Source organism: Gouania willdenowi, chromosome 9 (assembly GCF_900634775.1).
Source record: "Gouania willdenowi chromosome 9, fGouWil2.1, whole genome shotgun sequence".
Classification (NCBI taxonomy): domain Eukaryota; kingdom Metazoa; phylum Chordata; class Actinopteri; order Blenniiformes; family Gobiesocidae; genus Gouania; species Gouania willdenowi.
In genome coordinates, this window is record NC_041052.1 from 3,899,324 (window position 1) to 3,916,868 (window position 17,545).

Consider the following 17,545-nt stretch of genomic DNA (forward strand, 5'->3'; position numbering starts at 1 on the left):
ATTGTACAAATATATTTATATATATTATATTTGTGTTTTTGGAGTCATTTTGTCCATTTTTGTTTTTCGTTTTTTATATTTCTCTGTTTTTTGTTGTCATTTTGTGTGTTTTCTGAGTTTTTTTTTGTTGTCCATTTGTGTGTTTTGGGAGTCATTTTGGGAATTTTTGTTTTCATTTTGTATATTTATCTGTTATTTGTTGTCATTTTGTGTGTTTTAGGAGTCACTTTGGGGAATTTATGTTGCCATTTAGTAATGTATTCTTTTATTTTGTGTATCTTTGTTATTCTATGTGTTTTTGTGTGTTTTGTGAGTCATTGTGGGATTTTTTGTTGTCATTTTGAATGATAAATGTTTCTTTAATTTTGTGTATTATTGTTATTCTATGTATCTTTACATGTGTTTTAGAACCTTTTTTGTTGGTATTCTATGTGTTTTTGTTGTAATTTTCTGTCTTTGTGTGTGTTATGGAACCTATTTTGTGTTTTTTGATGTCATTTTGTGTGTTTCTGTTGTCATTTTTTTATATTTTTCTGAGTTTTTTTGTTGTTGTCCATTTGTGTCTTTTGGGAGTCATTTAAATGTTTCTTTCATTTTGAGTATCTTTGTTATTTTGGGAATTTTTGTTATATTTCTCTGTTTTTTCTGTCTTTACATGTGTTTTCGAACCTTTTTTGGTGGTATTCTCTGTTTTTTGTTGTCATTTTGTATATTTTACTGTTTTTGTAGTCATTTAGTACTGTTTGGTAGTCATTCTGTGTATTTTAGTTGTCATTTTGTATACTTTTCTGTTTTTTGTTGTCATTTTGTGTGTTTTGGGAGTCATTTTGTGTATTTCTGTTGTTCTGCAATTTTCTACATCAAGTAGCTGATGGTCTTATCTATCGCCGTTACCATAGCCACACACCGTGTTCAATATTACCACTATGGGTCCTTCACTGGGAGAGTTACACACACATAGTGAGTGAGTGAGTGAGTTAGTGAGTGAGTGAAGAGGTGTTTGAATGGAAAGTTTAGAAAGTAGAAAGAGGAAAAACCAGTAAAAGTGTCAACTACCAAAGCACAGATATGAGCTTTTCTACCACAACAATGGAAACAATGAACTTTTAATCAATAGTAGCTGATCGTATAAATATAAATCTGTCAGTCAGATATTACACATAGCTGGTTGGGAATAAAAGCAATTAACTTACACAGGTAGGTTAGTGTGTAGCAGACACAGGGGCCACATGAGGCCCTTGTTCTGATTCTGTGAGGCAATTAGTGTCAGCATTTTAAAAAAAACAACCAACCTGAGCATTAATACAGGAAAGAGAAAAGGGTTTGTGTATTTTATAAGACACTATGTATATGTTAATGTTTTTGTTGTTATATTGTATATTTTTCTGTTTTCGGTTGTCATTTTGGGTATTTCTGCTATATTTGTGTATTTTTGTTGTTCTGTACGTTTTGGGTGTCATGTTAGATATTTGTGTTATTTTGCATAAATTTTTGTTGTTATTTTGTATGTTTTTCTGTTTTCAGTTGTCATTTTGCATGTTTTAGTGGTTATTTTGGGTATTTGTGTTGTTGTTTTGCATTTATGTTGTTGTTCTAAGTGTTTTTGTTGTCATTTTCTCTGTGTGTGTTTGGGAATCTATTTTTGTCACTATTTTGTGTGGGTTTTTTTTTTTGTCATTTGAGGTATTTGTTTTGTCATTTAGCATATTTTTGAGTTTTTTTTTGTTGTGTTTCGGGAGTTATTTTGTGTATTTTTGCTGCCAGTTTGATACATGCTTCTTTCATTTTGTGTATTTTTCTTGTTCTATGCATTTTTGTTAACATTTTCTGTCTTTGTGTATGTTTCAGAACTTATTTAGTGTTTTTTGTTGTCATTATGTGTGTTCTGGGAGTCTTTTTTTGATATTTTTGTGTGATTTGATGTCATTTAGTCTATTTTCCTGTCATTGTTGCACGTTTTTGCTGTTATTGTTGTCATTTTTTATATTTTTAGCTCTATTTTTAGGGCTGCACAAAATTACACTAAGGGCCACCAGTTGCTCATGTTTGCTTTAGATGACTAATAATGTGTTGATTCTTAAACTGGTTTCCTGGAAAGGGTTTGTCCCACTTCTTGTACTAAATAAACTTTATTAAGCTACAGATTGAGTGATGCTGGATGGGAGAAGCAGGTCTCAGTAAGACTTTAGGGTTAACATTGAGATAATGGGCAATATATTTGATCTATAACAAACGTTCTTCTTTTAACATGTTCTGATTTCGACTTGAAATTAAAAACCCCATTATTGTTTAGAAGAGCGTGTGATAAAAACTATACCTTGTTGTATTCTTTGTTAATTGGTCCTTATAAAGACATAAAATATTTATTTTATAGTTGTAGTTAAAGTTGGAAGCAGAAACCCTGTAAAATAAAGGGCAGCTTTATTTTAGGCAGTATATCTAAGGCTGTATCTCTTATCCCAAAGGGAGTGCTTGCTCATCTAAACTGAGGTCTAAAATAGGCATCAGCCCTGGCCTTCTCATTCCACGATCAGTAGATCTCATCGTTTATTATTAGACCCAAACGTTTCCTGTCTTTCCCGGCCTTAGGAGCGTTATTAAAGTCTGGATTGGAGACAAAAAAGGGGGTTTATTTCAGTAAAATAATATGTTTGTGTGTGTCTGATCTAAGTGTTACACTAACATTGGTGTTTGTAATAGGTTTTCATAGATTTGGCTGATGATCTTAGCTGTAGACTGGCACATCACTGGAAGAACACTCAGCTTTACCCAATCAGGTGTGAGAAAACAGGAGCCCCCACCACTCAGACCTTTCCACCCTGGAAGGCCTCTGAAGGGGCTGTAGTTACACTTACATCATCACATAATCCACAATGGGAAAGTTCCCAGACAAAAAACACAGGAACAGATGGAGAAAAAGCTGCTTTTTAGGAGAATTTAACTACTTTTCTACCTAACGTCGACCCATTATTGTCACTTTTAACCTCTTTTCACCATAAATCAAGCTTATTTTTCATGATTTGTCATGCCTATTATTCTCCAGTTTAAATTGATTGTCCCTACTTTTTTTTTACAATACCCCAACCCCCTCTTTACAATTTCTGCCATTTTTAAGACAATATTGTCATTTTAACCCCTTTTTACCACTTTTTCTGTCCATTTGAATATTAGTATATTCATTGCATAAATTTAACAAGATGCAGCCAACTATTGGTCTATGATGGTATGACTTCATTTTCATTAACTTTACATCTAGAGGGAAATTAAGATTAGACAAGATAGAAAATCTTTATTTGTCCCACATTGGGGAAATGTGTTTTGTACAGCAGCAGAAGAATAAAGGAAAGAAACACCCCACACAATGGAAATAAATAAATAAAGCATGAAAAGCCATTCATTTTCATTAGAAAACCTTTAAATGGTGCTGGTTTAAATCTGGTATGAGATCAAATAACTTTCTTTCGCTGCTAAACTTAGATGAGTTTGAGTTTCAATAAAGGATCAATATGAAGAGGGTCCCACACACTTTGAGTTTTGATAATGTATCCTTAATTTTGTGTATTTTTGTTGTTTTATGAACTTTTGTTATAATCGTCCATCTTTGCGTGTTTTGGAATTTATTTTGTGATTTTTGCTGTCATTTTGTGTGTTTTGGGAGTCATTTTTGGTATTTTTGCCTGATTTAAAGTCATTTCGTGTATTTCACTGTCATTGTTTTATGCTTTTGTTGTTGTGTTGTCATTTTCTATAAATTTCTGTTATTTTTTCAGCTTCTTTTTTTTTTCTAAAGGCTGCACACAATAGTGAACAAAAGGGCCACCAGTTGCTTACATCTGCTTTACATGAGGCTATTGTTGCTTACCTCTGCTTCTTAGAATCATTCATTGTTTTTCACTGGTAACATTAAAAATACAATAACCATTGCATCAGAAAAACTTTTATTTTTTAAAAACATAACATTTATTATGAACAAAATTCTCATGTTCTGCATTTTCTCTTTTTTGGGGAAGTTCTTCCTTTAAAACACATAAATATGTTTCCATCAGAAGACGCTACACCTCACAAAGTAAAACCCTGATGTCCTGAAAATGTGTTGAAGTGACATGGAATGACCCTCTCCTATTACAGCATATATTAAATCAGTGTGAAATATTTCCCACTGAGCCGACGCAGTCACCATTCAGCAGCGTTAACAGTCCTAGCAGCTATTACTAACACATCATTAACGCTGGAGTATTTATACACAGACAGCTATTTACTTCTAACCATAATTACCATTATGTGTGTTATTAGAAAGCTATTCACAGCTGGTGAATACTAAGATAAATGCCACGTCGATGTAGTCACATAATATAAAACACAGTGCACTAAATATTCAACTTTTAACTGAATTTCATCAAAATGTTGATCATTTTGCTGAGATAAAGTCTGTAAATCTGTTTTTGAATGGGATTAGACACAAAAATAAGAAAAGACCACTGCACTGACTATAAAAACTACATTAGCTAAATTATGGTAAAGAGTTTTGGTTTTATAGAAAGTACATGAAAATACAGTAAATACAAATGTAGGTTTTTCTGAGCAGTGGGCGTGTCAGGGCTGGGTAGGCGTTAACCCCGTGGTGGACCGGTGACGCGTTTAGGGTGTACCCAGCGTTAAGTCTTAGTGAGAAGATTAAAGGCTCCACCAATTCTCAGCATTCATCAGGGAGGCAGTCAGACAGAACAATTTTTATTTGGTTTTAGTTATAGTCTTTTGACTAAAATGCATCTTAGTTTTAGTCAAAATATAGTCATCAGGACTATTTCAGCTATAGTAATCTTTTTCAAGGGTTCTCAACCTTGGGGTCACAAGAGAGTGGGAGGGGGTTGCTAGATGCCTTCAAGAAACTAAGAATATTTTTTCAACAAAACAATTTTTGCTTATTTTTACCCTTTTTCTGCAACTACACCAAACTTGCCATATTTTTGCTCCTTTTAATGCATTTTTGCCAAATTTCTGCCACTTCTCCATCACATTTCAATGTCTTTTCTACACATTTTTCCACTTTCAAGACATTTTCAGCACTTATAAACCCTTTCCACTACTTTTCCACCTAATGTACTGTATGTTGACCCATTATTGTCACTTTTAAGCTCATTCCACCATATTTCATACTTATTTTTGACAACTTAACCACATTCAGGATTCGTCAAGCCCAATATTTGCCAGTTTTAACTAATTGTTCCAATAATGACACTTCGAACCCTTTTCACCACTTTTTCTGACCGTTTTAATTTGCAACTTTTAACCAATTTCTGTGGTTTTTAAAATCCCATTTCACCACCTTTTCCACCATTTTTGGTCACTTTTAACCCATTTTATTTCTGCTTAAAACAAGTATTTCCATCTTTAAGATGACTATATACTATTGAATATTTAATTTGACTAAAAAATAATAAATCAATCTCATGTGAACTATATTCTAAGTTTTCAAGCACATGTTCTACTGTTACAGTTTTTGACAGGAATAAACATGTTTATTTTGCCTTACAATAAAGTTTTGTAATATATATACATATATATATATATATATATATATATTAATTAAAATTGACTGACTTTTTTCTGCTCGGGGCTGTTTAACAATACCAAAAAGACAGAACAAATTCTGTTTGTTTTTATTCATACGCCTTTAACTTATTCGCATATTGTCACATTTTAAGCATTAATCTAGATGTATTTCAGTGGGTTTTTAGTGTAAAATAAAGGGAAAATGACACATTCAATGGCAGCTTTTACCTCAGGAATTCCTGGGCGATCGAGCCAGTCAGCATAAATAGCAGTGAGGGTGAAGCCGTTTCTGGAACACAATGGTACATTAGTAAAGCGTTAGTATTACTACCACAATTATAGCGATGACTACTATTGCCAAAGATTGCACTATGAAAACACAGCTCTGGGAAATGATTGTCAGGGCAGTGGCAGACATGAGCTGTAGACCAACACCTTAAACAAAAGTGGGGCCACACCCAAACTACTGCACAAGGACAAGTATAGACAATGAACTATGAGTGTCAAGACCTTTTTACACACTGAACACACAAGAATCTAACAATATAGTAACTCTACAAACAAACTACGGTGGACAGTAGATATAGATAGATAGATAGATAGATAGATACAGTAGATAGATACACCCAGCCCGACCGACCCACCCCTTAGAGCCAATATTTATCCTGAAGTTCCAGGTCAACTACTGTCTGCGTACACAATCAAAAGACAAAGGGAGGCTGGCCCCACTGACTGACTGTTGATTTTTGCGACAGTGCTGCGGCGCTTGTGGCCACTAGGGGGCGCTTAACGTGAAAGAATTCCACTTTATGTATTATTCTTAATGCTCTCACAATAGATCTATATATGTTTTACATGTATTTCCTCAGTTTTCTGAACAATAAGCCAGGTAAGGCAATATAAGAAATGAATAACGCAACTTCAGACAGACAGCTTCCTGCGATGGATTGGCGCCCTGTCCAGGGGGTACCCCCGCCCAGCACCCAATGAGAGCCGGAAATTGGCACCGGCAGACCCCCGCGACCCTGATAAACGGGAATTAGTGGGTTTGAAGATGGATGAATGGAACTTCAGAGAGTCTTAATATACTTGTTGTTCTATGTCAGGGGTCTGCAACCTTTACTCTCAAAGGAGCCATTTTACCTAATCTCACCTGGATTAAAGTCCTTCAGGAGCCGAGAAAATACCTTATCAATGAAGACAAAACAGTGTATTAAATTCTATACAGTTAAAATTATATATAATGTTTGATTTGATTTATATTGATCATGTAAATGGTACCTAAAATACAATAAAAATAAATTAACATCAAGAAAAAACAGTATCTTACATCTTCAACTTCTTGCGCATCTCAGTTTACATGAACACAATGTTATATAAAGATTTAATTTTTTTAGTTAATGTATTTTAAGGGCTACAAAAAGCAACTTCAATTTGATAACGCATTATATCGGTCAACACATGCTAATTGCTAATTCCTAGCCACATATCAAGCATGCATATTTAACCAGCACCAGTTCCCACACAATTAAAATCTCTATTTACTCCCAGAATAGTGTTTTTATTGGTTTAGTTTCTTACCAGAGATTTAAAACTTAAGGTTAGCCACAGGTGCAGGAAAGTTGATGGTCTGTAGATGTTGCAGGAGGTGAAGTAGGAAGGTGGCACAATGTGATTTATTTTAAGGTTGACAAATTGTTATATTGTAAATTTATTTCACATTAATTAATAGGTTCTGTAAAAAAAAAAAAAACTCGTAATTTCAATATCTTTTTAAAGCTACAGGGAGCCATTGCAAAATAATCAAAGAGCCACATGAGGCTCCAGAGCCGCAGGTTGCAGACCCCTGTTCTATGTAGAATGCCAATAGTTTTAGATATTTTTCACTAATATGTTCTATGTGCAGCTTCCAGCAAAGCTCATGATCTTGGTCTCAAAGTACAATCTGTTCAAAAGTCATCCTTTTTGTTTTCTTGTTAATTTAAGGAAAGTTTGTTTTCCTTAAACCATTTTTCCTAATTTTGTCAATGCGTTTTCTACTAATGAATTAAATTATTAACACAATACGTTTGTCGTCAGCAAACATAATGGTAACTAACACTTTACAATAAGGGTCCCTTAATTAGAGTTAGTTAATGCTTTATTAACCATTGATCAACAATTAAATGATACGTAAATAATCATTATAACATATTACCTAACATGAATTAACATGTGAGTTAATGCATTAATAGGCAGTTATATAATGTCTACTGCAGAGGGTTAATTAAAACATTATGATCCATTAATAAAAGTTACGAAATGTGTTTAATTATCCTAAAGTATGCAATACTTATCAATTAATATATTAGTCAAATGTAACATCTCTAGTAATCAACTACTGTACTTATGGTGTTTATTAAGTAAGGTGTTACGTAACGTGAGCCTCATAATGCTTAACAATACATTAACTAATATTAATTAAGGGACCCTTATTGTAAAGTGTAACCATCATAATTAACTTCAAAATTTGAGACACTTTGCAAATATTATTTAAATAAATTATAAACAGCATAGGTCCCAAAACTGAGCCTTGTGGAATTCCACAAGATAATATTTTTTGTTGTGATTTTATACCATTCATTTCTCCATACTGAAGTCTATTGTTTAAATAGCTAGATAGCACTTCCTGAATAAACTGACACTCATAAAAAGAAATTTCTTCATCCTCTGAGGTGTATTATAGGACGTAATATACCCAATAAAGTATCCATTTGTTCAGAAACTAGGCAATAAAAGTGAGATAAATGACCCGAGCACACAGAAATGTTAGCTCATGGAATGAGGAGTTGAAGCACAGACAGTATATAATGACTAAACATCTGCCACGCCAACAACCAGTCGCCATAAAGAGGGATTACATGGGTTTATGCCAGCATACTTCTCCTGTGTGGGAAACAAAATGTTAATGCAGCTTCATGCAACACATGGCATCATCTAATGCTGGTAAATAATAGGAGAGGAAAGAGAAACACTATGTTTAGAGTCTTTAATGAGCAGATACAATCTGTGTCTACAGTGTGAGTTTATCATGGGAAAAATGTGAAATATCACAGTAACAATAAGGAACACAAAACAAACTGGAATGAAAGTCAACATACTAATTTTACAGCACTGCAAACACTTAATGGAACAAAAATAGGTGTAATTAGGTAACATCATGGATCAAAATCAAAATATGAGGAATGATATCGAGATTTAATGTGACTATTATATTTCGTCACATTGTTATTATTTGAGACTCTGAACCTTGGCTATGATTTTAGTGTGGAGCATGAGACTGTGTGGAATACCCCAAGGAGGAGTAGGCCTCATGATGCGTTCAAGGCCACTCGAAACTCTCGATTTTCTGACCTCCATAAATCACATAAACATCCCAATAAATCCTAATTTACCATCTCAGTCGGCCATGTTCTGGAGATATTTTAACACGATGGAACGCTTTGAAAACAGGGATGTGAATTTTTACCTTGTATACGCTGATTTCTGAGGTCATGTGTGGAGCTTCTGAGGAGACCAAAGTGCACCTCTAGGTGGCGTAAATTTAAGCCTTCGCGGGATGATAACTAATATTTTTTCAACTGTTTGAACTGTATTTCATCCAAAAGCTGGTCTCATAAATCCTCTCATGGAGATTTACTCAAAAACAAATGTAGAAGATATTAAATTACTATTTGAAAGTTTGTTTTGGTCTCCATCATAAACAAACGCTTATCAAGTGACTTTAACTTCCAAAATGTTTTGTGCATTTTATTGTGGGGGATGAGAATCAGCACCTTCAAATATAAGCTCATGGTTCTCGACCAGAAAAGGATAGAGTGCCTTCTCTGGGTTCGGGATGAGATTCTGCCCCAAGTGGAGGAGTTCAGGTACCTCAAGGTCTTGTTCACGAGTGAGGGAGGGATGGAACGAGAGATCAACTGGCAGATTTGTGCGGCGTCTGCAGTGATCCGTCGTGGTGAAGGGGGAGCTGAGCCGAGAGGCAAAGCTGGGGTCAATCTTGGTTCCTACCCTTACCTATGGTCATGAACTTTGGGTCATGACCGAAAGAACAAGATTTCTGGTACAAGCGGCAGAAATTACTTTTCTCCCTAGGGTGGCTGGACTCTCCCTTAGAGATGGGGTGAGAAGCTCAATCATTGGTTCGCAATAGAGCCGCTGCTCCTCCTCATTGTGAAAAGCCAGATGAGGTGGCTCTGGTACCTGATTAGGATGCACATTGGGGACGCATCCCTATTAAGGCGTTCAGTGCACGTCCCAAAGGAAGGAGACCCTGAGGAAGACCCATGACTATGTGTCACGGCTGACCTGGGAACGCCCCAGGATCCCCCGAGGAGAGCTGGAAGAAGTAGTCGGGGAAAGGGAAGTCTGGGCCTCATTGCTAGGGACGCTGACCCCGTAACTCGACTACGGATAAGCGGTAGAAGATGGATGAATGGATGGATGGTATTGTGGGATTTTCTATCCCGTATAAAAAAAAGAAGTGTATTCATGTGATTTTTGTCTTGTTTTGTTTAACGCATTCACCGTGATATGCGGTCACTCTGATTTTGGTCGTATTCGGTCATTTCTGTTGAAACTAAAAGGTCAACATCCAACAATGTTTTGTAAACAACTTTCAATCCATGAAAACAGCAAAAAAAAGCCATTTTGGAAGAGTTTTTTGGGTCACATTGGCAACTTTAAATCTATATTTATATACTTGGAACAATATTCCGCATTCTGTGTGAATCAGTTACGTTTGGTTCTATGTGTTCTGCATTAGTAAATTCTCTACAGGGCAAAGAATTCAAAGCAGACTGGATCCTCGTGAAATGCTTTCTTAACTTTTTTAGATGTTTTTTCAAGAAAAAGTGCAACGCTAAAGATTAAACAGCTTTCAAACTTGAAGAAGTCCAACCACGCCATCCGCTCAGAACTGGCAGAGAACAATGGTCCCTATATGTCCCAGTCTACTGAGAAGACTGGCCAAAAGTAGTTATTAAGACGTTGGAGCCAAATATGCTAAAAGACGGCCAAGAAAATCAACCAGTTCTTGTAGAGTTGATGTTGTACTGAAGGCAAAGATTGGTCACACTGAATATTAATCAGACTAAGCTTGTTTTCTTAACTTTTGCAAAGTGGTTTCTTTAGAATATGTAATAAAAACATTAAAGAACAACAGTCACTATACCCAGACGAGTTGAAGCCGCTGGTGACAATACAGGCATAGTGTCAGCCTCACAGATCAATAAATCAAAGATCATTTTCTCAAAATATTGTAAAATGGTTGAAAATGTTGCTTGAAAGTTTGCTTCAATCTCCACTGTAAACACTCGGTTTATTGACATTGCTTATTTTTACACTTTTACTTCAACTACACCAAACTTACCATATTTCAACCTATTTTCGTTACTTTTTCTTGCCATATTTTTGCTCCTTTTAATACATTGTTGCTACATTACTCCCATTCCTACCACTTTTCTGCACTTTTTTTTTCTTCCACTTTCAAGACATTTTCAGCACTTATAAACCCTTTCCACCACCTTTCCCACCTAATGTCACATATGTTGACTTATTTTTAAGCCCTTTTCATCAAATTACATGCTTTTGCCAATTTAACCACATTCACAAATTGTCAGTTCAAACTAGTTCTTTTTAGAGAACCACTGCTGTAGACGGATGTTTTTACTTCATTCTTACTGTGATTTCTTGTGTTTGCCTCCACAAACTCTGAATAAGTGAATTCCCAACACATTTCTGGTGTTTTCACCAAAAGTTGTGGCAAAACAATGGTGCATAAAAATCTAAATTACGTTGAGGTGATATCGCGGGGAATACTGGGAACAAACGAGAACAAAAATGGAGTTAAAGCCAATCACTGTTCTCTTGGTAAGGTGAAGAAACACAGGAAATCACAGTAGGAATGAAGGAAAACCACTTGAGAAAGGCTGAGGATGACAGAAGGAATGTAAAAGGCCCAGAGAAGAGAAAAATGGGCTCAGGGAGAGAAACATCGGAAGAGGTTAATGAAGCAATCAGGGAAAATACATGACTGAATGAATAAGTGAGCGCACGGAGAGAGAAGGAGACAATTAGTTTGGATGAGGGCACGAGGAGCAGTTACCCTTCAATTATTCTGAGAGGGGATGGAACTGTTCACTTAACTGGTTAGTGCTGAAAGCTATTACTGCTCACGTTTTCACATCGCAGCCGCTAATCGTCCAGGCCAAATTAGGACGGACTCGTATCAGTGATCATATGACCGTACGAGAAATGCTCATGAATAATGGAAAGGAGGAAAAAACATTAAATCAATACAATACAATGTTTTTAAGAGGCTTCTTTGGTGTATCAATGCTATCATAGCTGTGGGATTTATCCCTTCTTCTTCTGTTAGGAGGAAACCATCACATTTATTTTTCCTAAAGCTGCTGGAGGCAATAATTTATTTTCATCAGACATAGTCTAGGCTTCATATATCAATAAATTAAAGATTTGCTCAAAAAAGATGTAAAAGGTTGAAGTTGCTGCTCAAAAGTTTGTTTTGATCTCCATTGTAAACACACTCCGCATTGCATTGTGGGACATGGAGTCCCTTAGACCAGGGTTTCTCAAACTTTTTTGGCTCAATTACCATTATTATTTCTGAATCCAAGTCCCCCTTATGTCCGACTACGAATGTTCACTCAGAATTCTGTGAAAAAAAAACTATTAAACATAATGATGGAATTAATAATTAATCACTCATATTTTAAAGAATCTCATTTTGTAAATAAGTGGAATTAAACTGTATCTAGTGCCACATGAATAGATTTAGTTTGTTGTTTTTATCATTTACAGTCATCTCCTGCCTGGTGTGGGACCAACACTGATCCTTGTATTTTCAGTTCATGTTCTAATAAAGATCATTTCTACATGCATTTTGAGTGTTTTTGGTGATATTTTGTGTGTTTTGTTGTTGTTTTTTGTGTGTTGTTGGTATAATTTAAATTATTCTATCTCAGTGTGTGTGTTTTTGGTGTTGTTTGGTTGTTTCTTACGTCTCTTTGTATGTTTCTCTGTTATTTTTGTGTTCTTTGTAGTGATCTTGTGTATTTTTCTCTCATTTAGTGTGTTGTCGTTTTGTGTGTTCCTGGTAATAGTAAGTATTTTTTATCTCTTAGGGTGTGTGTTTCTGGTGTCATTTTGTGTATTTTGTCGTTGTTTGTCTGTTCTTTTTATTATTCAGTGTATTTTTCTCTTATTTTGTGTGTTTTTGTTGATGTTTTGTGAGTTGATGGTAATAATTAGTATAATTATCATTAAAATAAACATTATAAAACCCTTTATTAGCCTTTATTTAGTCAGGAGAACCATGTCCTGGCAGCAGTACACAAAACAAGTTTACATTGTCAAAATAATACTAAAATTATTTTGACACTTATTTGTAAATTTTCTACTGTCTCTCAAGTACCCACTGTAGTACCATTGCGTACCCCCATTTGAGAACCACAGTCTTAGACAGATGCATTTTCCTATAATATAAATTTGTTAAGATATAGGATCAAAAAACCTAAATGTCTCCATATACCATGAATTAAAACACTGAAATATACTCATACCTCTCCAAGTCAGGAAATGTAACCAGCAACATTTGCAGAAAATCCTGTTTAAATAAATAACAAGGAAAAAAAAAAAAAGATTAATAAATACAGATCAGAAACCAAAGATAACAGAATAATCCAATCCTAAATCAATAATACAAACATTTGAAATCTTCTGCATTCATTCTGTGGAACAAAGGCTTAAAAAAGCAACAGGGAGACATGAAGCAGGTGGAAACCATTACGCGTTTTAAAAGCACATCCAGGTGTAGCTGCTCAGCCGCTTTGACCCAACAGAATAAACATACAAGCCAAAGCTAATGTGAAATCATCAATTTAGAGACTTTCTGGAGTCTTCTCAGCTGTCGTCACGTTGTTGCAAAGGAAGGTTGAATCAGCTTTTATTCAGGTCAAACCTGGACATATACAATAGGCCTGATTAGGGATGTCACGATTACTTGTTTTCATGATAAATTGCACAATTAAACTTTACCATGAGTTAATCGTAGCATTTCCTAAATACCCTCAATTTCCTAAAATACAAAGAGCTGTTCTCTCTGAATAAATGGTTAAAATCAGACATGCTAGGCCTAAATGTAAGACATACGCCGTATAATCAGGCAATACTTTCAATATTCAGCACCTGCACGATAACCACACTGCATTGTACGTCCAAGTTTAGGATAAAAGCGTCTGCTAAATTAAATTGTAATTGTATTAGAAAATAGTTACAGTGTCATTTGCAACTGGCCACGTTTACATGGGAGGGTTAATTCCTCTTTAAAGCGGAATAAAAGTTAGTTCCTCATTAACCTTACCTTGTAAACACTTCCGTTTTTAATTCTGAATTAAATAATTCCTCTTTCTTGTAAACAGTCAACAACACTTAATTCTGCTTTAAGTTAATTCCGGTCGCTTTGGGCATGTGCGACTTGCGGCGATGACGCTTTTGGTGACGACACAATCAACATGGCGGCCCGGAATAGAGCCGACACTATTTCATAAGAGCCTTAAAAGACATGGATATAATGAAAAAAGGGGAAGGACAGAGGCATAAACATGCAGACATTAACACAGACACATGGACTTATTAAACACATGGAGATCAGCAAACGGAACAGACTTCATTGGACGAGCGAAGCCTGTAAATAACCAGTAAATACGTCCCAATACTGCTGTACAGGCTGTAATATCACCCATTGTTAGAGCTACTATCTTTACCAGGGAGCAACTATTTATTCCTGGTGATTGTTTTACTGGGATTTATTTACAGGTGATTATCCTATCTCTCTTCCGCTCTGTGGATTAAAGTGTGTTATTGTTGAGCTGCTGCTTCAAAACTACAATCAAAATAAAAGTGAAAGCAGTTCTCATGTGTGGTCGTCTGTGTTACAGCCGACAATAAAAGGTTTGTTGTGTGTTTTTCCCGATAGACGTGGTACGTCACGTTCGCTCACTGTCCAATCAGAGCATTCCCAACCCCCAGACCTAATAAACCGGTTTTCCATGTAAACCTCAGTTCAGAATGACTATTTCCATGTAAACACGAAGCAGAACACTTTAATTCTGAATGATTTAATTCAGAATAACTAATTTCGAATTAAAAACACACCATGTACCCGTGGCCATTAATTGTGTGCGACACCGATTGGCTGTAAAGTGCATCGCCTTCATGTAACGTTAGGTAGTATTTTTGACATTCATATATAACGTGATTGTTTTTATGTTAAAGCTGGGGTATCAAAATTTAGTTCAGGGGCCAAATAGGGACCAGTTTGATCTCAAGTGGGCCGTAGATTTCAGGTGGGGAAAAAAAGAGGAAATTGAACATTATTGTGGCCTAAATTATCACTTCCACACATAAATGATCAAATCTGTTTTTTAGGGGCAGACAATATCCAAGCAATACATGACATATAAATCCCTGCAAGATCTTCACTTCAAAATTTCTTGAACAATTTTGGAATTTTGTGAAACTGTTTGTGAAAAACTGAAGGATTTTTTCTTATGATTTGTGACTGCAGTCATGTGATATACACACAAAAAAACTGCGAGCATCTGCAAATATTCTGGAGTTTCAATGAATTTATGAATTTGGCGGAACCAAGATATCAACAACTAAAATATTCGGTCATTTACAAAGCGATTAATGCTTTCCCTCTTAATTTGACTTCGCTCTGCCGGCCGATTTGAGAGTCCTAAAGGGCCGGATTTGGTCCCCGAGCCTTGAGTTTGACACACATGTGTTAAAGGGACAGCTAAGATGCTAATGGAGGCTGTGAGCCAAAAGCTTGTTAGATGTCTTTTCCTTGTGTTTTCTCTTCACATATGTTAAAAATAAATACATTATATTATAGTGTAGAAAGAAAAGAAAAAACCCTCTAAAGTAAAGGTCCTGTAGTCTTTTTATATGTTTTCTCTGAGAGAAGTAAGTTAATATGTAGCATCGATTGATTGTTTGCACAGCAAATGTTATTTTTGTTTAACTCCAAATGGGATTATTGTCCTACTTCTTGTATTTTTTTGTGTATTTTACATTGTTCATACGAGATCATCCAAACATGGACATAAAACAAAATCCAAGACCTAAAAAGCATGCTCATGTGATTTCACTCAGTGTGAAATTAATTAATGCAAAAATAATCTTAAAATCATAATTATTCCTATGACAATAATAGTACCAAGAAAATCTGTGGCAAACAAATCAAAGTTGGCTTAATTTAGTCTCTGTAAAAAGCCGCTGCCTTACCTGGGACAGAATGAGTTGTCCATGGAATGTCTTCACAAATAACCTGAAGAATTCAATGAATCGTTGCTCTCCCACGTGACTGGATAAAAACCTGAGGAGAAAGAAACCCTGGATAAAAGCCATAGAGAATTAAAAAAAATAAATATAATCAAACACACATTATAAAGCAGGGGTGTCAAACTCATTTTATTTCAGAGGCCAAATACGGACAAGTTTGATTTCAAGTGGGGAATCAGTGCTACTTTGCATTTCCATGTATAAATGATTTAAAAAGTATGTAGTATATAAAGCACAGACAAAATCCAAGCAATAGCTGACAGTTAGTGACTATATTTACTGTATTTAATTTTGGTAAAATTTGGTCAAATAATTTGAGGATTGAACATGACTTTGAAAAAATTTGGTTTTCTTTTAACAATTTGAGAATAACAATGACGTTCATGATGTTACACAAGCAAGGGGAAAACTGCAAAACCCCTGCAAATATTGTAGAGTAATTCATAGTATTTTTACTTTACCCTGCAGGCTGATTTGGATGTTTTAAAGGGCCAGATTTGGCCCCCGGGCCTTGAGTTTGACACATGTATTGTAGAGAATCTGCCTATATAAAGATGCACAAGTCTAAGTAGGGCTGGGTAATATATTGAGATTCAAGATATATCGACTTTTCTAATTTGGTGTTATGGAAAATGATAATAATATTGCCTATATATTTTATTTTGTATTAAAATGCTTGTTTTACGAATTGCTGCTTTCGCTACTTCTCAGAACAGCATGAAAAGAACAGTTAGATGGATTTCTGACACAGACCTTCCCCTAAACAAGCCACAGTACAGAACTCACTCACACGTGCTGTCCCCATAGAGGAGAAAAGTTGTGCAGCTGTTTGTTAGTAAATGTGCCAGCATTGTCTTTCTGATCAGACTTTATTAGAATTAAAAATATTGAAATGTACATCATATATCATCAGTTTGAGAAAAAAATATCAAGATATGAGTTTTGGTCTATATCTCTCAGCCCTAAGTCTAAGCTATAACTGCATTTAGTGTTGTTTAACTTCCCTGTCATGCTGAATGACGTAGCCCCGCCCTCACCTTGAGGTAGTGCACTTGCATGAAGGATTTGTCCGGGTTAAGGGCGTGTTTAACTGTGGAGGAGCCAGAGTCCCTGACCTCACCAGTTTTCTCCATATTGGGTCTGGATCAGAACAAACAGAGCAGGGAAACAACTTGATTACACTCAGAGAGAGAGAGACGGGACGTGTGACGAGGGCGACGCTCGGTACACACTTCAACTCACAGCAAACAAACAAACAAACAGGAAGGACTAGAAATAAACAACAGGCAGGCAAAAAAAAAATGTGGACTAGACATAAAAAAAAGTCCTGAGCGTTGATGTTTTATTTGATTCTAGCGTTTGAGGCCGTTTATTCGCAGGTAAAGTGCATTTTCAAACAGAGTCCAAGCACTTTGTCAGCAACACTAAATCCAGCCACTTAAAGCGGCCTCTGGATGGAGAAAACACTGCCTGGCCCCAGGGAGGCCGGCTATCAGGCTGCACACTTTAAATAACATCCTATAGTGTTTATATGACCTCACATTTCGCCGCTGTAACTTAACCGCCCATGACTCATGGAGCA

General features: G+C 35.7%; 1 protein-coding gene across 4 annotated transcripts in view; it reads right to left on the reverse strand.

Moving 5' to 3' along the window:
- Positions 1 to 17,545, reverse strand: part of aopep (aminopeptidase O (putative)) — a 156,054-nt gene that overhangs the window by 86,978 nt on the left and 51,531 nt on the right. For all 4 annotated transcript variants that reach the window (XR_003674874.1, XM_028458675.1, XM_028458674.1 and 1 more), the window contains exons 9-12: positions 17,001 to 17,103; positions 15,907 to 16,014; positions 13,176 to 13,219; positions 5,782 to 5,842 (exon numbers count right to left, since the gene is read on the reverse strand). Coding sequence is in view for 3 of the 4 variants with exons in the window: in XM_028458675.1 (XP_028314476.1) it covers positions 5,782 to 5,842; positions 13,176 to 13,219; positions 15,907 to 16,014; positions 17,001 to 17,103 (316 nt within the window). In the remaining variant the exon portion in view is untranslated. The remainder of the gene's footprint in view (positions 1 to 5,781; positions 5,843 to 13,175; positions 13,220 to 15,906; positions 16,015 to 17,000; positions 17,104 to 17,545) is intronic.